Source organism: Mytilus trossulus, chromosome 6 (genome assembly GCF_036588685.1).
Source record: "Mytilus trossulus isolate FHL-02 chromosome 6, PNRI_Mtr1.1.1.hap1, whole genome shotgun sequence".
NCBI classification, from domain to species: Eukaryota; Metazoa; Mollusca; class Bivalvia; order Mytilida; family Mytilidae; genus Mytilus; species Mytilus trossulus.
This window is the reverse complement of record NC_086378.1, coordinates 28,196,758-28,222,217: the sequence shown is the minus strand read 5'-3', so window position 1 is coordinate 28,222,217 and position 25,460 is coordinate 28,196,758. Positions and strand designations below refer to the sequence as shown.

Here is a 25,460-nt window from a genome sequence, read left to right as displayed (position 1 = left end):
TTGCTTTAAATTTTCATATGTTTAAAACGTTTACATGATTTAAAGAAATAATTAACGAATCTATGACGGAAGAAGCTCCCTCCTAAATCCTGACCTTTTTGTAACCAATGTAATTTTTTAGAAGTTTAATGATCACTCCAACAGACTCATAAAAATGGCACTATACAGAGCAGATCCCAGTAGGGTACCATTATTGACAGAAGAAAATTCATTGGTTACCTTTGACGAAGATGACATTCAAAGATCTGTTATTAGAAAAAATAAAAAATCCAGGTATAGGATGTATATTAGACTTTTTATATTGATGATGGTGATGATGTTCCAATTTGTTTCATGAAAAAATCCAAACTGAAAGCAAATATCTTTACGTCACATGCATGAAGCCCTATGCCAAGGGAGCGCACTTTCTAAAAATGGATATTATATAATATTTAGGTCAATTACAATTTACTGAATTAGGAAATGAAAATTCATCTCTTTTTTCAGTGATTATAGTAAATTTTGGTTTTAAGCTTTTTCTTACCGGAGGATTGTAATGGGGGTATTTACCTGACGAATCACGGTAAAATTTCTTGTCAAATGACGTGAATGGTAATTTTTGGTACATGACGATAATATGTGCATTTTCTTTTAGACGATTAAACAATGGAATGATTTTGACGAATCATGCTTAATTTTTTTCAAAAATAACGGTAACTATTATTATTTGAGACCTCTGATGAATCCTGGTAAGAATATTTTGATGAATCATAGTAAAATGTTATAATCAATTTGACGCTAATGGTAGCTGAAAATTACGGTTTGAAGCCTGACGGTAAAGGGCATTACTAAGGTGTAGATATGAAGATCCAGGAACAGAAAGTGATCATTGTAAATATGAGCTTTATTTAAGGTCATTTCAGCAGGATAAATCTCTTCAGCTTCACTGTATGCATAGTTAATTCTTCGTTGTTGAGAACCAATATATATATGATCCATATAGTCATACTGATTTATTTTTCAGACGACAGTTTATTTTCTATGTTATATTCTCAGTCGTACTGATTTTAATGTTTGGCGCTGCTCTGTATCTTCTGTCGGGAAATCTCAGTGAAGATGATGACTACAAGAGACATGATTTTCCTCCATCAAAGTCAAAACTGGGAAAATACAAACAGGCTGCCATAGCTTCTGATAATGAAGTCTGTTCACAAGTTGGAAAGTAAGATTATGCAAAATTTATAAATAGCAATACATTTTCTATTTTAAAAAAGTACAACTCGCACTTTGAAAAGACTAAAGGATATTTATATTTTGATATGATTTAGACACTCTTTTATTGTTGGAGACCTCTGCATAGATTTTTTTTTTTTTTTTTTCAAGAAATGAGATATTTTGATGTTTGTTATTGGTATTTAATGCCAAGTGCTGATTTTTATGCATTTAACAGTTTTTCTCATTTCTTTTAATTTTTTCACATTAAATACTATAATTTTCAAGCCCTCTATTAAATAATATTTTTAACACTATCAGAGATTTATGTAGAGTTATAAAAGAATTCTCAATTTTATTATAAAAGAATTCTCAATTTTATTATAAAAGAATTCTCAATTTTATTATAAAATAATTCTCAATTTTATTATAAAAGAATTTTCAAATAACACCATAGTTATTAACATATCACTGTTTTCCAGAAAAACATAGAAGCTTGGTCTTTATACTTTTTTTTTCACTTAAAATTAATGAATATTTCAATTTTTACAATGAATTGATTCATCTTTTAGAAAAATACTGGAAGAGAAAAGGGGGTCAAGCATAGATGCTACCATAGCTGTTCTTCTATGTTATGGTGTAACAGATCCACATAGCTCTGGTATTGGTGGAGGATTCTTTATGACTATTTATGACAGGTAATATTTGTAATGGGGTACAGGTAAATATATGTTAATGAAATATTGAATCTGAAAATGTTATGGTTTAACAGAGGAGATTTGTCAGATTTTTTGCAAAAAAATTAACAGAACATGTGTCTATCAAAATGATTTTTTACCTGTGAATAGATATGTGTGAACAAAAAGTACACATACTGTTTATGTGTTAATATCTTTTTGAGCAAGGGAAAAAGTTATGAAACTGCATTATTTTTCAAAATGATGAGTTTTCTGTTGTATTGTGGCTGTATTAACACCAAAACATCAATGTTATACTCATGTACATAGTCATAGATTCTAAAAATGGGTTGAACTATGAATACAATGAATTTATGTCCAATGTGGACCAAAAAGAATATTATCCCAATTATCAAATTATCTTTATCTATATTCAAGGAACACAAAATGTTTCTAGCCTTGCAAGTTGGTTTATTGTTTGTCATATTCAAATCATTCTCATTTTAAAAAATTATATCTATATTAATTTTTACCATTGAAACTTTTGAATAAATCATCCCTATCATATCTTTATTTTAGTAAAAAAAAGAAATCAATTGTACTAGATGCTAGAGAGACAGCTCCTATAAACGCCAAAGAGGACATGTATGAGAAGGATCCTGAACAGTCTGTTTTAGGTACACATTTTATATATTATTTTAGATATCGTACCTTGAGCAACAGCGTGGTAAAATCAGTATGATTTATTTCTGTTCTAATAGGACAACTACTGCAATTATTTTAGATCAAGGCACTCTATTTGAAGGCAAATACTTGCCATTCCCATAAAGAAATACACTTTTACATTGACATAAAAGAATGAAGCAAACTTAACAAGTGACATGCTTCAACTATTTACAATAACATATTTGGAACAGTCTGTTTTAGGTACACATTGGCACATGTTAATTTGTTTTCATGATTTCGTTTTTGGGGCATTTCATGTGGAAGCAACCTTTTGAATATCTATTATTGTGCTTCCAATTTAAACCAGAGTACATACATGTTATAAAACATTGAATAAGAACCATATTATAATATCTTACCTCAAAATTTAACCTGTAACTTAAAATGTTGACCTCTACCAGGGTTCCTTAAGTCACATCATAGTTGTGTTTCTAAACTAATCCTAGTTAAAGTTTATCTTTACCCATAGCATATTGCAGTCTCATTTTATTTTTAGCTCACCTGGCTCAAAGGGCCAAGTGAGCTTTTCTCATAACTTGGCGTTCTCCATTGTCGTTGTTGTCATCATAGTCGTCAGTCGTGGTTAACTTTAACAAAAATAGAGGGGTAAAATGTAGATTTTGGTTTAAAACTCTGAAACCAAAGCATTTAAAGCAATCTGACATGTGGTAAAATTGTTTATCAGGTCAAGATCTACCTGCCCTGAAATTTTCAGATGAACTGGACAATCCATTGTTGGTTTGCTGCCCCTGAATTGGTAATTTTAAGGAAATTTTGCGGTGTTTGGTTATTATTTTTTTGATTTTAAACATATTTTATTCATTAAGATATGAAAAGGATTGAGCAACAGGCACAGCCTATAAAAGCTCTCTCCATATTACATGTTCAAGGTATAATTCAATTATAACAACTGTATTTAAAATAATGCAATATAGTGGAACATGCATGCTACTTATGAGCACTCACGAGAAAATAAATGTTTACAGTGTTACTTACTAAATGCAAAGTATATATAGGCAATTACTCATCATGTATTCAAGAACCTTGAAACATGCAAATATTCTTTATAAGTCATTAGAAATATATATAAATATATGGCTTGAAAGAGACACTAAGCTTGCTTAGTGGATAAATGAATTAATGTTTAAGTGGAGAAGAAAAAAAACAAAAAAATAAAACTAAATGAAACAAAAAATAAGTAAGTTTTAAACAAAACGATGAGTGTCACTGATATATTTATGAACAGATTTAAAAATAGCAATATTCAAATCATATGAAAATAATCTGTTTCCAAAAAGTAATAATTCAATATTTATATCAACATTATCAGCATTTGGAGTTAATGTAATCAAGAAGGATCTGTCTTACATCATTGTACTTAGGGCAAATGAAAAAGAAATGTTTGTTATCCTCAACAGGGTGATTACAGTTTACACAAACAGTGTTCTCTGATAAGAACTGATTAAACAGATGAGATTTAAGGTTGCTAGCATTATTTCTGAGTTGACAATGACTTATATTAAGTTTCCCTATCCCATAGTTGAAAGGTTTAAATATATCATCAGTCCTATAAAACTTTTCCAGTCCACTTCTAAATATACCCAAACTTGGGGATTTTTGTAAACTCAAAGGAAGACTATTCCAAAGTCTTATAGTGGAAGGAATGAAACTATTAAAATAAGAGCTAGTTCTAGCAAGAGGTGGATGAAAAGTGTTATTTTCATTCCTCAAAGTATAAGGAGTTTGTCTGGGAAGATATGGCTGAACTAACTCATATAAGTATGCAGGTGTCATCCCATTTAATATTTTATAGAATAGTATTAGCTTATGTTTATTACGTCTATTCGCCAGAGTTTCTAAACCTAATTCAATATAAAGTTTTTGTCTGGAGGAATTACGTCGTAAGCCTGTAATAATTCTAGCAGCTTCTATCTAAATACTTTCAAGAAGCTCAGACTCGTGCTGGGAGTATATTGCCCCATACAACATCACCATACTCTAATATAGGTCTAATAAAAGCATAATAAATACGTATAAGTAAACTCCTATCTAATAAATGTTTAACTTGACGAAGCACAGATAGACGAGAGCATGCTTTTTTATAAATAATATCAATACATGTATGTGAGTTCCATGAAGCTGATGACTGAAATGTTATCTCAAGATGACAATGAATATTTATTTTCTCAACCTCTTCCCCATTTATCCCAAAAAAATACAGGTGGGTGTTCCCTTTCTCTTCTAGTAAATACAATATTTTTAGTTTTCTTAGAGTTAAATTGAACAGCCCATGATTTTGCCCAATTTGAAATAACATCCAAGTCATCAGTCAAAGAAGCAGCTGCTACACCAGGATCATCGTCTACTATAACAAATAAAGAGGTGTCATCTGCAAAAAGTCTAATATCATTAGAAATGTCATTTACTACATCATTTATATAAATAAGAAACAGAAAGGGTCCTAAAACTGATCCCTGGGGGACACCTGCATTTATACTTCTTAGAGTTGACGAAAAACCTTCTGAAACGACCTTTTGTTTACGATCTGAAAGATAACTCTCTATCTAAGATAAGAGCTGATCATTTATGTCAGATTGTTTAATTTTAAATAAAAGTCCTTTATGCCAAACTTTATCGAAAGCTCTAGATACATCACAAAATACAATGGTTATTATCTTGAATAATATTATAGATAAAGATAAACTGTAAGCAACAATAATTTTTAATCTACAAATAAGTCAACATGACCAAAATAGTCAGTTGACCCCTTAAGGAGTTATTGCCCTTTCTAGTCATTTTTACTAATTTTGTAAATTTTTGTAATCTTTTACAAAAATCCTCACCTCTAAAACTACTGGGCCAAATTTAACCAAACTTAGCTGCAATTATCATTAGGGTATCTAGTTATAGAAATGTGTGTGGTGATCCAGCCAACCAACCAAGATGGCCACCATGGCTAAAAATAGAAAATAGTGGTAAAATGTAGATTTTGGCTTATAACTATGAAACTAAAGCATTTAGGGCAAATCTGATAGGGGTAAATTGTTAAACAAGTCAATATTTATCTGCCCAAAATTTTTCAGATGTATTGGACAACTGGTTGTTGGGTTACTGCCCTCCAATTTTTATGTTTATTGAAAATTTGATATTTTTATACGACTGCAAAAATTGAAAAAAATTGGGTCGTATAATAGTATCACGTTGGCGTTGTCTTCGTTGTCCGAAGACATTTGGTTTTCGCACTCTTACTTTAGTTAAAGTAAATAGTAGTGTTGTCAAACCTTACACTTTTGCCTAACCGGTTACTGGGATAATCATTCGACAGATTAACCGGTTAACCGGTAGTTAAAGTTGATATTTAAAGGCTTATCTATAAATATAACCTATAAATAGATATAAGAAGATATGGTATGAGTGTCAATATCATGTGTCAACCTCCAAACAAAGTCATAAAGTTACGTTTTTATAATACGATGAATTGAAGAAAGTTCTTCGGCATTATAAGGCTTGTCTTTGAGGATTCCCGGTGAAGTTTGACCTCTGATAATCAATGCACCGTATCAACTATGGCGTTTGTACTACTTTCAGACTGAAAAATATAAAAAAAAACTTCTTGATTTCGTAGAAATGAATATGTCTGATAAGATGATTGTTCTGTTTTTGGGGAAAGACGGAATCAAGCCGTCAATCCCCTATGGGATTGAACAGAGTGACACTCCCTCACATCATTCATTTTGTTTTTATACATGTTATAGTGTGGAAAAACCCCCAACAAATCTTACTCAGATTGAAGAGAAGGAGACCCAGAAATGAATAGTTTGACTTTAAACACTTTTTTACACATTTCCCTTCTGTTTCTCACGAAATTATCGTATCTTGAACTTTCCTTAACACTATTTACGTTTATTTTACAATCCGGAAAAATTAGTATGACGAGATATTCTAAATATATCCAACCTACATTGTATTTTATAGTGACGTCATTCTTGGAAGAAGCAGGGATATCCTTCACCAGTTCAATGGTTATTTAAATCATTCTTAGAGATCGTGCACTAATTACAAATTTGTATTTGTTAAATCTTAATATAATATTGTTTACTGTAGATGATTTAAACATCAACATACAATACTTTAATTTGTAGGTCAACAACTTTCAAAATAAACAAAGATCGAGGGGTTACATGAGACAGGGGAAAGAAACGATTTTATTACTTTTTTCGGGTCTCACTAATCAGAGACAAGAAGCGTCAAAAAGCGACAAGAACGTCAAGAAGGCTATTTAGCGACAAGAAAAAATTCTTCTTCTTGTCGCTAAAATTCTTCCTGTCGCTAATTAGTGAGACCACTTTTTTCTGTAAAAAATCAGGAGCACTTCAATTGATGAGTAATTATCCACTAAAATAAAAGTTAATGTATTTAAACACTTCAAATGTGACATTTCATTGGATAAGTAGTCTTCTATTAAAACTAAATTTTTGTGAACCTACATAATCATTGTAATGGTAAAAAAAAAGTAATGAAAATTTGCATTTTGTAGTTTAAACATATTTATTATTTAAAAATATTTCAAAATTAAGATTTGGAAACAAGCTTCACACAGTTTACATCACTCATATTGTTTTTTTTATTAGTACCTGTGATGAGAGTTGTAAGTCGGAACTTTAACAATAGAAATTTAAAACTGAATAGATTTTTCAGTCCACACTTTCTAAAGAAAAAACTTTAAAATCCAAGAGTACTGTTACAATAAATGGAAAATGGCCCTAGCCTGCAGTTCAGTGGTACACAATCAAGATTTCAAAAAATATTGTAGTTGTTGTGAATGACAGAATTCAGTTGAGTTTTAGATAATTAGCTATCAACTTTAATCAAATGTTTAGATTTAGAAGATGCAGATCTCTTCCATTGGTCTAAATTGAATCCTAAACTAAGGAAATGAAATTACATAAACAACAATTGATTTCAATATTGTCAACCTTTCTACATGTTCTAGCTGGTCTCTTTTTCATTCTTCATATGAAAACTATCAAAAGATAAAAAATGTACCCCCTTTCCAAAAACATAATTAAATAGAAACAAGGGCCGTCTTTCCCCTCAGAGCTATTCAGCTCTTTGATTTCTTGTTGTCTCCGAAAATAATGTTCAGTGTTTCAATTTGAACTGATTAAAAATGTTACTCGTACTATAAAGTAAACATTGAGTACACTAACATTGGTTTGAATTTTGCAATTTTGAGTTATCATTTCGTTTGAAGTATGACAAAGCATTTCACGACGGAGGTTACACATTCAGATGTAAATCTTCACAGTATTCAGTCAAAATGAAATAATAAAGTACATCGTAAAATTAATCGTATTGCTGATTCAAAGTTAAAACATGTATAATAATTGTGTTTCCTTAAGATCTTGCCCCGAGCTGATAGACAAGTTCTAATTAATTTTATGCAAGTTTATTAACAATAGCAATCAATATAATGGATAATTGATCTGTCAAATTAATTACCATTACGATAAGTTTTAAAAAACATAACTATTTAATGATTTCAATACAAATTTATATCAAATCTATTAAAATTGAAAAAAAGTCCGGTTAACTGGTTAGCTTTTTTGGTATTCGGTATTCGGTCGTTCGAACGGTTAACCGGTTAACCGGTTAATCGTTGACAACACTAGTAAATAGAAATCTATAAAATTTAAGCACAAGGTTTATGACCAAAAAAGAAAGGTTGGGATTGATTTTGGGAGTTTTGGTCCCAACACTTTAGGAATTAGGGGCCAAAAAAGGGCCAAAATAAGCATTATTCTTGGTTTTCCAACAATAAATTTAGTATAAGTATATAGAAATCAAAGAAATTTAAACACAAGGTTTATGACCACAAAAGGAAGGTTGGGATTGATATTGGGAGTTGAGGTCCAAACAGTTTAGGAATAAGGGGCCAAAAAAGGGGCCCAATTAAGCATTTTTCTTGGTTTTTGCACCATAACTTAAGTATAAGTGAATAGAAATCCATGGAATTTAAACACAAGGTTTATGACCATAAAAGGAAGGTTGGTATTGATCTTGGGAGTTTTGGTCCCAACAGTTTAGGAATAAAGGGCCCAAAGGGTCCAAAAATAAACTTTGTTTGATTTCATCAAAAATTGAATAGTTGGGGTTCTTTGATATGTGGCATCTAACTGTGTATGTAGATTCTCAATTTTTTGTCCCATTTTCAAATTGGTCTACATTAAGGTCCAATGGGTCCAAAATTAAACTAAGTTTGATTTAAACAAAAATTGAATTCTTGGGCTTCTTTGATATGCTGAATCTGAACATGTACTTAGATATTTGATTATGGGCCCAGTTTTCAAGTTGGTCTGAATCAGGATCCAAAATTATTATATTAAGTATTGTGCAATAGCAAAAACTTTTCAATTGCACAGTATTCAGCAATAGCAAGAAATCTTCAATTGTACAGTATTGTGCAATAGCAAAAAATCTTCAATTGCACAGTATTGCGCAATAGCAAGAAATCTTCAATTGTACAGTGTTGTGCAACAGCAAGTATTTTCAATTGCACAGTATTGTGCAATAGCAAGAAATATCTAATTGCACAATATTGCCCAATAGCAAGGAATTTTCAATTGGAGTCATCTTTCTTTGTCCAGAATAGTAGTTGAATCAACTTAAATCATTGATTTATACAATAAACAATGTATATTCACTTTTACTACCAACTGATAAACTAAAACAATCTTTACCATTCAGTGATAACAAGCACTGTTTTTACATTTTAATATTTGATGATGTATTTAAATGAGTAGTTATTAACTCAAGGGCCAAGTTTATTATAGACAGAGAAAATTGTAAGAAGCAAGAATGTTCAGTAAAGTAAGATCTACAAACACAAATCAACATCACCAAAACACATTTTTTTCATTAATCAATTTGTGTCCTTTGTTTTATATGCACATACAATCTCCGGCGCAGAGTTCATATCCGTTCCATACATGCTTTGCAATACTGTAACATATTGAGTGTAGTGTTACAAAGTATTGAACGGAACGGATATGTGATCTCTGCGCCGGAGATTGATGCACATAGACCAAGGTGAGTGACACAGGCTCTTATTAAGAGCCTCTAGTTTACATTTTACCTAAATCATATCAATCGTGTCCCTTATATGTATTTTATAGGTGGACTGGCAATAGCAGTACCAGGAGAGGTAAGAGGGTATCAGAAATTATGTGAGTTGTACAAATGTCTGCCATGGAAGGACTTGGTACAACCTAGCATTGACCTAGCTAAGAATGGCTTCATAATAACTGCCAATACAGGAAGAGCTATCGAGAGTTCAAAGAACAAAATTTATGCCAACCCAGCATTTAAGTAAGCCTACTTATCACCCACAATGAGTTTCAAATCCTTATGATGATTAACTTTTTTATGTCTTTACAACTAGATTTGTTATTTTTTTTTTATCTGTTTCCCAGAAATCCATACATGTACATAAATCATTGATAATTTTACTTCTTTTTAAAAAGAGCTCAATTGGTTTTTATTATTGATCAACAATCTATAGAGTGACATTTATGTAATGTGATTATTTAATCTTAAAGCTGACTTAGCTTTGAATATGACCTAAAAGGCATGTTTCTCTAATTTTTGTGCTATTTTCACATTTCCTGACCGGTGTGAGAAAAATATTTCTCCTCACTAGTGAAAAATCTGTCCTCGGCAAATGATTGGTTGAAATTTAATTGTGACGTTAAATTTTCTTGTTTTCTTCTGAATTTTCTTATTGTGACGTCATGAAAAAAGGCGACCATGCCTGATGACGTCACATCAAAAGTACACAACTTTCCTCAAATCTTTGAAAAGGAAGGATTAAAATCATTAGAGAAACAGATTCCATCACTGTAACTCGTGTATTATGATATTTCTCCACTCTCAACAGTTAAATTTTAATTATTCAAAAAGCTCGGCAAGCCTCACGCTTTAAATATTTAAAAATTTAACTGTCTCCAGTGGAGAAATATTGTTATACACTTGTTACAGTTGTGGAATCTATATTTATGTTTAATTGAAGAATTTAAGAAATATATTTCCCTTAAACTCAACAGTTCAATATGAACAAATAAGAAAATGTGGTATGCTTGCCAATGAGACAACTCTCCACAAAAGACCAAATAATGTAAACAACCATAAGTCACTGAATGTCCTACAATTATGAGCAAAACCCATACAGAATATTAAACTATAGAAGGCCCTGCATTGAATTTTGTTATAGGATTAAATCTTAACTGTAAGAAATCTTTGTTACTGTGATTGATCTCCAATACACCGATAACATCTTCTAGGTATATAACAAGGTATTGTTGTGTATAATGGAAAATTATTGAAACCCAAGAATAAGAAGAAAAAAAACTAAATATAAAAAAATGACGATTCTATGAACTTCTAAAAGTTTTCAAAACTATTGGCTGGAAACAGACAAGCATAACAGACAAAAAATAGATAAAAATACATGAAAAAAAAAATCAGTTTTAAAATAGATAAGACAGATTATATTAATATTTCAATATTATTTCTACAGGAAAGCATGAAAAAAAATCAGTTTTAAAATAGATAAGACAGATTATATTAATATTTTGATATTATATCTACAGGAAAGCATACACAAATCTAGTAACAAAGAAGCTATACAAGGTTGGAGAGAAGGCACGATTTCCATTACTGGCTAACACACTGAGGATTATAGCAGAGGAAGGACCACAGTCATTTTATAATGGAAGTCTGAGTAAAAACATACTGGAGGACTTGAAAGAAGCAGGTTTGAACATACTTTTATTTTTGCCGCTTTGAATGAATTTTTTAAAAAGTACTGTAAATTCAGAAAATTTTGCTACGTTTTTATTATTGCAAAAAATGTGACAGGTTTATAATAGCAATAATTTAAACTTGTATTTTGAATTACTTTATATGACTAAAAGAGGATTTTTCTCAATATCACAAAAATTAAAATTCCATTTATGTCTAAGATGACAAAGATTCAAGAACAAATGCACACAATAATTTCTGAATATACAATACTTGTGATGTCACCACTTCCATTCTGGTTGCCCATCAGCTTCAGCATAAACACAACTTACATATTCAAATAGTAGGACAAAAACTTGGACATTTCAGATAGATATGGGTTAAATCAAACAAGAATATTACACAGAAAAGGTAATTTGTAATTCTGGAGACTATTCAGCATCAGTTTACCAAATCATATTACATGAATACAGCATGTTAATATCATAGGACTATATACATGATATAGATAAATGAAGATGTGGTATGAGTGCCAATAAGACAACTCTCTCATCTAAGTCACAATTTGTAAAAGTAAATCATTATAGGTCAAGGTATGGTCTTCAACACAGTAACCTTAGCACACACCAAACAGCAAGCTATAAAGGGCCCCAAAAATGACATGTGCAAAATCATTCAAATAGGAAAACTGATGAACTCATCTATATAAAGAATGAGAAACGAGAAACACTTATGAACCACATCAGCAAAAGACAACTACTGAACATCAGATTCCTGACTTAGGACAGGTGCAAAAAAATGCATCAGGTTTAAACATTTTAATAGGTACTCTGCTCTGTATTAAACTGAATCATTGAGTCAGATTTTGACTTACAAGCCCACACATTTTAAACTGTCTGTAGGAAAAAAGTAACCATATTTGATTATTATGCTGACTCCAAGCTGAGTAGTCTTTACTCTTACTCACATACATTCTAAAGAAGAACAGTCTTAAAATTTGAACTTTGATAGAGACATTGATGAAAGCTTTAGGAAAACATACTAGAACTAGACTATACACAGAGCCAGAGCCATGTATATAAGTGATGTTCCCTCCTAAATTTATGCAGCCAGGATTTTAATATTGATTTTATAGCAAAGCAAGTACTAATGTTTTTTGTGAAAAACTATAGCTGTTAATTTCTGTGTTATTTGGTCTCTTGTGGAGAGTTGTCTCATTAGCAATCATACCACAGCTTTTTTTTATAATTTGAAATGACGACATAAATATTTTTTTTTTTTTACAGATTCCATTATACAAGAGAGAGATTTACAGAATTATACTGTTCTTCTGAAACCAGCTGTATCATCTGTTTTGAATGATGGTTCTACACTGTATTCAGCACCAGCTCCATCTGGTGGTCCTGTCTGGTTGTTTATCATGAATATTATGGATGGTAAACAATACTTTTTAGCTCAGTGCTCAAAGGGCCAAGTGAGCTTTTCTCATCACTTGGTGTCTGCCGTCAGTCGTAGTTAACTTTTACAAAAATCTTCTCCTCTGAAACTACTAGACCAAATTTAACTTATTTGGCCACAATCATCACTAGGATATCTAGTTAAAAAAATGTGTCCTGTGACCCGGCCAACTAACCAAGATGGCCGCCATGGCTAAAAATAGAAAATGGGGTAAATGTAGATTTTGGCTTGCAACTCTGAAACCAAAGCATTTAGAGCAAATCTGACATGGAATTAAATTGTTTATCAAGTCAATATCTATCTACCCTGAAATTTTCAGATGAACTGGACAACTGTTTGTTGAGTTGTTACCCTGCAGTTGGTAATTTTTAAAAGAATTTTTGCTATTATTTGGTTGTTATCTTGAATACTATTATAGAAAAAGATAAACTGTAAACAGTAATAATCTTCAGCAAAGTAAAATCTACAAATAATTCAGCATGACCAAAAAGGTCAGTTGACCCCTTAAGGAGTTATTGCCCTTTTTAGTCAATTTAAAACAATTTTTATTAATTTGGTAAATTTTTGTTAATATTTACAAAATAATTTCTTCTGTTTCTAATGGGCCAATTTCATTATAAATAGAGATAATTGTAAGTAGCAAGAACATTCAGTAAAGTAAGAACTTCAAACACATCACCATCACCAAAACACAATTTTGTCATGAATACATCTGTGTCCTTTGTTTAATCATGTTAATATGCACATAGACCAAGGTGAGTGACACAGGCTCTTAAGAGTTCTAGTTTCAATATATCAACACCCAAAATATTGTAATGGGATATCAATTATGAATGGTACTTCATTCAACAGGTCAATACATTTCTTGCACAATTTAATCATATTAATATTTACCTTTTAAGCTCTTCTGGCCCATAGCTCACCTGGCCCATAGGGCCAAGTGAGCTTTTCCCTTCACTTGGCATCCAGCGTCTGGCGTAATCTGGTGTAGTTAACTTTTACAAAAATCGTCTTCTCTGAACTACTGAATCAAATTTAATCAAACTTGTCCACAATCATCACTAGGGTATCTAGTTAAAAAATTGTGTCTGGTGACCTGGCCAACCAACCAAGATGGCTGTCATGGCTTTAAATGAAACATAGGTAAAAATGTGGATTTTGGCTTTTAACTCTGACATCAAAGCATCTAGAGCAAATATGTACGGGGGTAAAACTGTTTATCAGGTCAAGATCTATCTGCCCTGAAATTTTAAGATGAATCAGACAACTGGTTGTTAGGTTGCTGCCCCTGAATTGGTAATTTTAAGGAAATTTGGCCATTTTAAGTTATTATCTTGAATATTATTATAGAAAGAGATAAACTGTAACCTGCAATAATGTTCAGCATAGTAAGATCTACAAAAAAGTCACCATGACCAAAATGGTCAGTTGACCCCTTAAGGAGGCTCGCGGGTATAAAATTTTCCGAAAAAAAAAAAACTTTAATTTTTCATTACAAATTTTATTCCCTTCCTTAAGTAGTTTTTACTTTATCATATGATCCAAAATTCATTCCTAAAAATCAATTCGTGTTGGCCCCAGGTGACTTTTAAAATGTTGATATCACTGAAAAAGCTCCAAATTATCTCCCTTTGGTGCAAAAATGCCATTTTTTGGCATTAAAATTGAAATATCTTTGTTAACTCATCGGTGACCTATATTTTTAGCTCACCTGGCCCGAAGGGCCAAGTGAGCTTTTCTCATCACTTGGCGTCCGGCGTCCGTCGTCGTCCGTCGTCGTTAACTTTTACAAAAATCTTCTCCTCTGAAACTGCTGGGCCAAATTAATCCAAACTTGGCCATAATCATCATTGGGGTATCTAGTTTAAAAATTGTGTCCGGTGACCCGGCCAACCAACCAAGATGGCCGCCACGGCTAAAAATAGAACATAGGGGTAAAATGCAGTTTTTGGCTTATAACTCAAAAACCAAAGCATTTAGAGCAAATCTGACAGGGGTAAAAATGTTCATCAGGACAAGATCTAACTGCCCTGAAATTTTCAGATGAATCGGACAACCTGTTGTTGGGTTGCTGCCCCTGAATTGGTAATTTTAGGGAAATTTTGCTGTTTTTTGTTATTATCTTGAATATTATTATAGATAGAGATAAACTGTAAACAGCAATAATGTTCAGCAAAGTAAAATCTACAAATAAGTCAACATAACCAAAATGGTCAGTTGACCACTTTAGGAGTTATTGTCCTTTATAGTCAATTTTTAACCATTTTTCGTAAATCTTGGTAATCTTTTACAAAAATCTTCTCCTCTGAAACTACCAGGCTAAATTTAAACAAACTTGGCCGCAATCATCATTGGGGTATCTAGTTTAAAAATTGTGTGGCGTGACCCGGCCAACCAACAAAGATGGCCGCCATGGCTAAAAATAGAACATAGGGGTAAAATGCAGTTTTTTGCTTATAACTCAAAAACCAAAGCATTTAGAGCAAATCTAACAGGGAGTAAAATTGTTAATCAGATCAAGATCTATTTGCCATGAAATTTTCAGATGGATTGGACAAACTGCTGTTAGGTTGCTGCCCCTGAATTAGTCATTTTTAGGAAATTTTGCCGTTTTTTGTTATTATCTTGAATATTATTATAGATAGAGATAAACTGTAAAGGGAAACAATGTACAGCAAAGTAACACCTAAAAATAAGTCAACATGACCTAAATGGAGTTATTGCCCTTTATAGTCAATTTTTAACAATTTTCATAAAATTTGTAAATTTTAACTATTATTTTCCACTGAAGCTCTTAGGCCAAGTTCAATATAGATAGAATGATTGTAAGCAGCAATAATGTTCAGTAAAGTAAGATATACAAACACATCACCATCACAAAAACACAATTTTGTCATGAATTCAAATGCGTCCTTTGTTTAATATTCACATAGACCAAGGTGAGCGACACAGGCTCTTTGGAGCCTCTAGTTTATTGTTGTTTTCGAATAAGCTGTACATTGTAAATAATTGTAAAATTTAAGCGATTTCTGTAATCTAGTTCTTTTTTTATTTCGATATTACCGATATTTCTCCTCTTAGTTCAACAGAAAAAAAGGACATTAACAAAAATGTATACTTCTTTCGAAGGCAGATAGAGAGCATAAATGAACAGTGACCCCATTTTTTTATTTCATTTTTCTATTAAGAATAAGTTAAAGTTCGTTTATAGAAAAATATAGGTATATCCTATATTAAATAAAAAAAATAATTTAGACCCGCGAGCCCCCTTAAGAAGTTATTTCCCTTTATAGTGATTTTTTATCAATTTTTCGTAAATTTTGGAATCTTTTTAAAAATCATCTCCTTTAAACTATTGGGTCAAATTTAACCAAACTAAGATACAATCATAATAAGGGTATCTTGTTTAAAAAATGTGTGTGGTGAGCCAGCCAACCAATCAAGCTAGCCACCATGGCTAAAAATAGAACATAGAGGTAAAATGTAGATTTTGGCTTATAACTCTGAAACCAAAGCATTTAGAGCAAATCTGGGTAAATTGATATTAAAGGCAACTTGACCAAAGTGTTGATTGCTTAAGGAGTGATGGTCCATTATAGTCAGTTTTTAACAATTTTCATTAATTTGGTAAATTTTTGTAAATTTTTATAAAATATTTTCCACTGTATCTAAAGGGCAAAGTTTATTATAGCTACAGAAAATTGTGAGTAGCAAGAATGTTCAGTCAAGTAAGATTTACAAACACATGACCATAACCAAAGCACAATTTTGTCCAATCTAATTAAAATTAAATCTCTCACTCGCTCATTTTTTAATGCTTGGTCGCTGACATTCTTTTCCTTTTAATAACTGAACAAACTAAAGAAAAACAACCGTTATAATCCTAACTTGATACAGGCATTTCTTAATATAGAAAATAGTAGATTAAACATGGTTTTATAGCTAGCTTAACCTCTCACATGTATGAAAGTCACAGATATTAATGTATATTTCTACAAATAAATATTTTTTGACAGGATATAACATAACTCCTGAATCAGTTCTTCCTGAGAAGTCAGAACTACTAACTTATCACAGACTTGTGGAAGCTTTTAAGTTCGCTTACGCTAAAAGAACCGACCTTGGTGACCCAGCTTTTGTCTCTGATGTTGCAGATGTAAGTTGTTTATCTAAAAAAAAAATCAAATTAAACAGAACATTTGTGTTATGTATATTAATTATAGGCCATTAGTTTTCTGGGTTGTTTTACATATATCTTTTCAGTGCCTAATATAGTCGACTATGCAGTATTGGCTTTGTGTATTTTGGAAGGTCATAAGTTGACCTATAGTTGTTAATTTCTGAGCCATTTGGGCTCTTGTGGAGAGTTGTCTCATTAACAATCATAAAAAATCTCTTTTTTCATATATCAGATGTGATGCATTTGCAAGCACTGATTGGGTAATTGAGAATTTTGGTGTAACTCTAACAGTTTAGACAAGGGGACACTAGCTATTTTTTTCTCTCTGATTTTAGTGGGTTAAACATTGAACCATCTGAAAAAATCTCAGCTATCATTGGAAACTTATAACAAATTTGCTCTGATAGATAGACTCAGTAATTAATGCTCCTAAGCACCTGAGGTTTTGGCTTGCCTTAACCTTGTTATTCTATTAAACTTGGTTTATTCCATAAGCCATGCTAATATAAATATTTATATCAGCTTTAAAAATCATTTACATTTTGAATATACCTCATGTATTTAAAATTTTAGGTTGTTAAAAATTTAACATCACGTTCCTATGCTGATGGTATTAGACAGAAAATCTGGGACAACCAAACACATGATTATATGTATTATGGACCTACATTTTATGATAAGTTAAAGACCAGCACAGCACATTTATCTATGGTCGGGAATGATGGTTTGGCAATAGCTGTTACCACAACGGTAAATACAGTGTAAGTCTCTAATTATTGAGTAAAAATCTTATATTCTAAAAAGTCATTATTAGTACAATTACAATTTAAATGTTGATAAAAATAAGTTTAATTCTATTTGTAAATGAAATTTTAAAGATAGATATAATAGTTCTTTGTTTTCTTTTGCTAGGTTTCTGACTCATTACATGTAATTTATACTCAATATTGCTTTATATCTTAACTTCCAAAGAACAATTTGAAAAAAGAGGAAAAGTTAAAATTGGTTCTAAAATTTAGATATTTTAGCAATCTTGCCAAAATACTACTAATCTACTAATTTTTCATAGATATAATTGGGTTATAAAGCCATTCAAGGTCATTAACACTCCCATCATCATTAGCTTAAGAACATTTTGCATCGCAAGTTGTGCTTTTACGACTATATCTTAAAAATGTGCTGACATTTGTTATGTACTTTTATAAAAAGATTTGTTTTGACTTCTATCATAAAGGCTTATCAAATGGATCCGTTAAAAAGTTAAAAAAAATCCTTTCACAGTATTTAAATTGGGCTGTGACCAACACATTTTATTTGTGATATCACTGTACAATTGGTGTAATAGAATAAAAGTACTGTAGATTCATTATTATTCATTGAATACCAATTTTCATGAATTTCATGTTCAACGAATAACATAATTTCAATAGGCTTTGTATACAGAAATTGACAAAACCTCAAAATCAAATACATGTATCCACAAATATGCAGATTTTCAGCAATCCATGAAAATTGATACCCATGAAAATAAAAGAATCAACAGTATGTTTTGAATTCCAAGTTTAAATCAATTATAAAACAATAATGGACTGGTATTTAGGAGATAACTGTATTGTATTTTAAGCTCCGACGGCATCAATTGGGGATTTGATGGTCGCAAATTAAGTTTACTGGGGACGCGTTAGCGGAGACAGTAAACGGGTATTTGCGACCATCAAATCCAAAATTGATGCCGTCGGAGCTTAAAATACAATATTGTTATCTCCATTCTAATGAAACTGACAGAAAACAACATTAAAACATGTATTTAAAATCTGTCATATGCCGTCTGTGCTTGCGCGAACGTCCCATAGCATGCCATGTAAGAAAGTGACGTTATCCAACCAAATGAACGTTACAAACGTTGTTGCATTAGAATGTACTTTTACCTCTATTCTTTCAGATTTGCATCAGGTATTTTAGGATCAAGGACTGGTATTGTATTTAACAATGAAATGGATGACTTCTCCTCACCTAACATAACTAATGACTTTGGTATCAGACCTTCACCTGCTAATTTCATCAAACCTGGGAAGCGACCATTATCATCCATGTCACCATCAGTTGTTGCTGGTAAAGATGGTGACATTAAACTGGTCATTGGAGCAGCTGGTGGATCTCATATAACTACTTCTGTTTCTTATGTAAGTTATTATCTCATATAACTACTTCTGTTTCTTATGTAAGTTATTATCTCATATAACTACTTCTGTTTCTTATTTAAGTTATTATCTCATGAAACTACAGCAGTGTCTTACTAACAATACTGTCTCATATAACAAAATATGCTTTTTATGTACGATATTATCCTATATAACTACATATGTATTTAACATTGAATATAGTCTCATGTAACTACAGCAGTGATATATATGCAATACTGTCTCATATAACTACATCTGTTTCTTATGTAAGATATCACTTCACATTACCACATATATTTGATTCTAACATAAGATGCAATCTCATATAGGTACAGCAGCTTGTGATGTAAATACTGTCTCATGCAACTACGTCTGTTTTGCCTGATCAATAACATTAGCATATTTTCTTAAATGAGGTTCTATCTCATGACTTAAATTTTTCTTGTTGAAGATATCCTTATATAATGTGTTTTTTTTCTGTGATATATCAAGAAAATACAACAATTTCTTTCATAAGGCACTATCTCATGACAACCTTTTTTTATGCAAGATACAATCTTGTGGTATTAAAAGTAATTATCATTAAATAAACTACAAAATCCTTTGATTGTTATGAATTTTTATAGATAATAGTTTTAGCCAGACATTTATTACAGCAAGGCTAATAACCATTTCAAAAATTCAGACTTTCAATTACTTTGAGCTTTAACAAAACCTTCACATTTCATAACCAAAATTCAATGTTTGAAAAAAAAATATATTTTCAGATTACCATGAGAGTGTTATGGTTTAAAGAAACAATAAAACAGGCCATAGATGCAGCAAGGTTACATCATCAACTATTGCCTCCATATATTTATTATGAATCTGAATTTCCAAAGGTAAATATAGGAGTGCTTGTTAATTTTAAAGTGTTATTGTGTGCAGCTTACATTTTATACTTCAAATCAATACAGAAAAGTTAGTTTCACTTTAAAGAAGAAATATTTGCTGCACAAGTCAATAGAGACAGTAACCTTCAACACTAGTGAAATCTAGAAGTCATCAAATTTAAAAGATATAGTTGTTTAAATATGATTTACTAATATCTTATTGGGTGCACTCGACTCCAATCTTTATTGACTAGGATTGTCAGTTTTCCCATGGAAAGGTGGGCGGTGTTCTCCAGGATTTCAGGCTTCCTCCACCCATAAAAAACTTACTGCCATGAAATAGCCAAAAAATTGTGCTAAAACACCAAAAATGAACAAATCAATCTAATATCTTATTGTATTTTTAATTGTTAAACAATTTCATAAAAGATTTTATAAATTATTTTTTGTATTTTTTTTGCAGCATTTTGTAGAAGGTTTAAGGAATTTAGGACACAATATTACAGACAAACCAGCCTTCAGAACCGATGCTAATGGTGTCACTACTCAAAATGGATTATTGTATGCTAACTGTGATTTCAGGAGAGGCGGGGCTCCAGATGGATTTTAAAGACAATTATTGGGAGAAATTATGATGTTTAAACAATTATACAAATAAGAAAGGGAGAGAGAGAGAGTGAGAGAATAAAATGTTAAAAAGAGAGAGAAAGAAAGAGAAGATGTTTAACAAAAAGAGAGAGAGAGACTTGAATGCATAATAAAGAATATGAAGGAATAACTGAGATTAATGAATAATTGAAACCTCCAATTATGGGGGGTCTCAGCCTACAAGTTTGGTTACAGATGTCTGGCTGGGGTTTGAACTTCCCCTAATTTTATATATTACTAATTATTTATGCAAAAATACTTTCCCATTCAAATGAATAATTGAGATTCCAAATGAATAATTGAAACTTCTAATGAATAATTGAGACTTCAAATAAAAAATTGAGACCTGAATGAATAATTGAGACTTCAATTGAATAATTGAAACATCAAACAAATAATTGAAACTTCAAATGAATAATTGAAACTAACAATGAATTGTTGAGACTCCCAATTTATTATTGAGACTTACAATGAATAATTTGGACTTACAATGAATAATTGAGACTGAATAATTGAAACATCCAATGAAAATTTAAGACTTCAATGAATAGTTGAGATTAATTTGAATTATTGAATCTTCCAATGAATAATTGAGCTGTCAAATGAATAATTGAACTTTAAATGAATAATTGAGACTTTAAATGAATAATTGAGACTTCAAATGAATAATTGAAACTTCCAATGAAAATTTGAGACTTTAAATGAATTATTGAGAATTATTTTGAATAATTAAAACTTCCAATAAATAATTGAGCTGTCAAATGAATAATTGTGCCTTTCAGGAAAGGAAAACAATTAAATTTGAGACTAACCCAACCTTTAACTCTGGGAATTATTGCTAGTATTGTTAATAATAAGTGTCCTATAAATCTCTGATATGAAATGAGTTCTTTAAACTGTGATATGTAACTCAAAGATTTGATGAGAAAAATCATTATTTTTTTTTTTTAAAGTTGTAAAGAGGGTTGTGATTGAAATGCTCAGACATTAATGGAAGCATTCTACAAAGAAAGTTTTTCAACTTTTTACTGCAGAAATTGTTGTTGTTCATTTTTTCTACGCTATTTTCAGTCCCATTCATCAAAATGTCGGGTACATTAAAATTTTGTATTGTTATGAACTGTATAATAAAATGTAAATGGTGATCTTGTGAAATGTGTAAATATTATGTAAATACATGTAATGGACTGAAAGTTCTCATGCAATATCTAGACAACTGTAAAAATAGAAACAAGTTTTTCTAGTTTATTTAACTTTTAGTTCTAATATAAAACACATGTAAAACATATGCCTCTGTGTTGAAGGCCGTACATTGACCTATAATGGTTTACTTTTATAAATTGTTATTTGGATGGAGAGTTGTCTCATTGGCACTCACACCACATCTTCCTATATCTATATATGACTATTTTTTAAATGAACATACATAAATATTTGTTCAATTAAAATTTAGTTAGGTAACACATCTATTTTGTAACATTCCTTCACTTTATTCATTCCTGTTTACATTATATTAAACAATTGTCTTTCATAATGTATTTTTATTGTGGTTAGGCTTAATATTTTATTTGAAATCATTTTAACAGTTTCACAAATGTTTTGTCTGTAATCTTACAAGATTTTTTATGAAAAAATTGCTCAAATTATGATATTATCATGGAAAATTTAAATGTAAAATAATATATCCCAGTGCGAGCTAAAAAAGTGTCCTGTGAAAAAGAGTCCACCTGGACACCATCACAAAAAAGGTATATAGAGATGTGTCCAGTGCTGTGAAAAATTGTCCATTCCATGATAAAATACTATTAAATTCTGGTTGGTTTTAAATATGAGGACACTTTTTCACAGTAAAAGGTGTCCTTTAAAGGTAGATAGTAAAAAAGTCACTGAAATGTTTTGGTTATATTTAGTTTTCTATTACTAAGACAAACCACTTAAAGGGGCACCAGCTATGAGATATATAAAAAATCTTATATATATATTTTTTTTGCTCAATCATTGATGAAATGCAAAATAGTGAAATAAAAAATTCGCTTTTAGCATCCAGTATGGTTCAATTTTGTCAAAATAAGCTAAAAAACATTGATTATGAATTATTCACCTGCTAGTGAATAATTCGACCTCATTGAATCTGTATTCATGTGAACTTCAATTTAACCCCTTAGCTTGAGATCAATAACATGTGAATTGTATGTGGAAAGTTATTTAAAGGAAAAGAATGTCAACATTGAAAGTCAAATATATTCGATCCACAAAAAAACATTTTTATACAGGTAAAAACGATGATAAACATTTATTTTTCATCGATGATATGAATTTAAATAAACCTAGAATAATCCAACAGCACAAGTTTGCTCAATCTATTTATATCTATATTTATGTTTACACGACTTATATAGTCATCGGATGACTTTAGAGGTCAACTCGATAATTATATAGAAGGCGTCTAGACTAAAATACACACAAAACGAAGCTACATATTTTCATGCATGTGCCCTGTTTATTATTTATTTTAGACTTTTAATAGTTTGGATAAATGTTTTACATTGTTATAAATCAAATATGAGAATTTGATTAAAATCTATGAACATAAATTTGACAGCTAGTGCCCCTTTAAGAACCTGTTATAGTTTGATCAAAACACAAAATGGTGCTGGCAATATGATTAAACATGCACTAGTATTTTGTTAAGGGGCCAGCTGAAGCCTGCCTCTGGATGTGGGATTTTCTTGTGTTGAAGACCCATTGGTGGCCTTTGGCTGTTTAATATCCTTAGGTCAGGTTGTTGTCTCTTTGACATATTCACCATTTCCATTCTCCTTTTTTTTTATATTTTACCCTAGATCAATAGTAAATCATTCCAACTTTGTTAACAGGATTCCATTTTATCATTATAGAAGTTTGTGATTGCGATTTATAACAATTGTTTGTATGATATTTTAATGTTATTTTAATGTTATTTTTTATGGACCAGTGTATTTTAAGAAGTGCAGAAAAGGAAAATTTTATATCATTGTTTTTACTTTATAACTGTTTTTTGCTTATATTTGATTCACATAGACTTATCTTTGTAAACATAAGGGTTTTGGTACTTATTGATACATTGTATAGGTGGAAATTGGTCACATTTATTTTCTTTCATCAATGCACATGGGTTATAATATAAAATATGTTTCTGGCATAACATAACAGGTTGACCCTACATGGTACACTCTTAAACAAGTACCGTAATCTTTGTAAAACTTTAACCCTATGAAAACTTCATACTCATGTAGCTTTAAAAAACATTTGTGAGGAAGGTTGTGGGTGTGATCCCCAGCTTGGTGAACCAATTACTTGAATACTAATATTTACTGCTTCCCTGCTAAGCATGCAATATTTAGGAGTAAGAGCAGATACTTGTTGGGTAATGATATTATTGTGTCTGATGACATGTCTTCCAGTTAACTAGCACATTACAAATATTTTAGTTTATTGGTTGAAAACAAAGCATGGTTCATATTTAAATCACATTTACAATTTTTAATGTCTGGCTATGCATGTAATAGTTGCAACTGGACATTAAACACCAATCTATCTATCAAACATTCAGAAATAAACAGACAAATAGTTGATCTCAGTTTAACATTGTTTTCACTCAAAATAAATAATGAAAATAAGATGGTTTCATTTTGTATACTAAAGAGTTGTCATTTAAATTTCAGCTTTTGCATTACACGATGAAAATAACATATAGAAGAGATGTATGATCTATATAACTTTGTGTCAGCAAGTTATAATATTAAAACAGTTATTGATATAATTAAAGTTTAATTCTTAACCTTTCTAGATGAAAGTTTGACAGATGTATGTGTAATGCTGTTAATATTTACAGCTAATTCCATTTTGTGTATTTTATATTTGTTGTTATTTTAAACTGCAATATTTATCATGGATGTAGATTATTTACATTATTTATATTCTTTTTTGTGCTACAGCTAATTTCCCAATGCAAATAGGGTAAGACTTTCGTTAGCTTGCTTGCTTTGTTTGTATATTGACGATTGTAATTGGGATAACTTTCAATCAAATCTAAATATAATATATACTTGTTTAATAATGCCTGTCTATATTGTTTGCAGATGTCAATATTGATTACAATGCTTAAGCTTACCTTTATACAAACAAAATATGCAAGCCAGCCAAAGTTTTACTCTACAAGCATTAGGAAATTAGCTGTAAATCATGACATATATTTGTTTTGATATTGTTTGATTTTGTTTATAAAGATGCTTTAATTTTACAGAAAAAAGGTAAAAAAATAAATATATATAAAACTTTTGATGTCTTATTAATACTTGCAAAACATTAAGGTAATCCAGTAGTTTAGTTTTGAAATTGATATTTACAGACAGTTCACTGGAAATAATGCACTAATATCAAATAATTTCAAATGACCTTCATGGAACTATCTCGCAAAATCCTGGAAAGATCATATTTCTAAGAGTTCTAGCACCAGTTTTTGTAGGGTTTGTATTGCTCGGTCTTCAGTTTCTATTTAGTATTTTGTGAAATGTTGCATGTGTATTTCACTCTTGGTCATGGTATCGTTTGCCTTTATCTAATGTGATATATTTTTAATGCCCCTTAAGTGCCTTCTTAAATTTTTCAGCTGTTATTTTATATTTTATTTCCACAACATATAAAAGCTTTATCAGATACAGAACTTCCTTTTTGTTTGCATGTC

At 30.8% G+C, this 25,460-nt stretch overlaps 1 protein-coding gene across 1 annotated transcript; it reads left to right on the top strand.

The window, feature by feature from the left end:
- Nucleotides 1-38: 38 nt before the first annotated feature.
- Nucleotides 39-25,054, top strand: LOC134721046 (glutathione hydrolase 1 proenzyme-like). The gene is made up of 12 exons (XM_063583744.1): nt 39-273; nt 1,004-1,201; nt 1,764-1,889; nt 2,448-2,545; nt 9,770-9,962; nt 11,243-11,406; nt 12,680-12,829; nt 16,868-17,007; nt 17,605-17,792; nt 18,974-19,214; nt 19,982-20,095; nt 20,550-25,054. The coding sequence occupies exons 1-12, from the start codon at nt 155-157 to the stop codon at nt 20,694-20,696; spliced, it is 1,878 nt and encodes a 625-aa protein (XP_063439814.1). The 5' UTR covers nt 39-154; the 3' UTR covers nt 20,697-25,054.
- Nucleotides 25,055-25,460: the final 406 nt, after the last annotated feature.

What these genes read in the sequence shown, in the direction of transcription:
- LOC134721046 (XM_063583744.1), top strand. Translation starts at nt 155, where the DNA reads ATGGCACTATACAGAGCAGATCCCAGTAGGGTACCATTATTGACAGAA. An exon ending in TATCATGAATATTATGGATG is followed by an intron (nt 12,830 to 16,867) that starts GTAAACAATACT and finishes ATTTTTTGACAG; the next exon opens with GATATAACATAACTCCTGAA. An exon ending in TTGTCTCTGATGTTGCAGAT is followed by an intron (nt 17,008 to 17,604) that starts GTAAGTTGTTTA and finishes TTAAAATTTTAG; the next exon opens with GTTGTTAAAAATTTAACATC.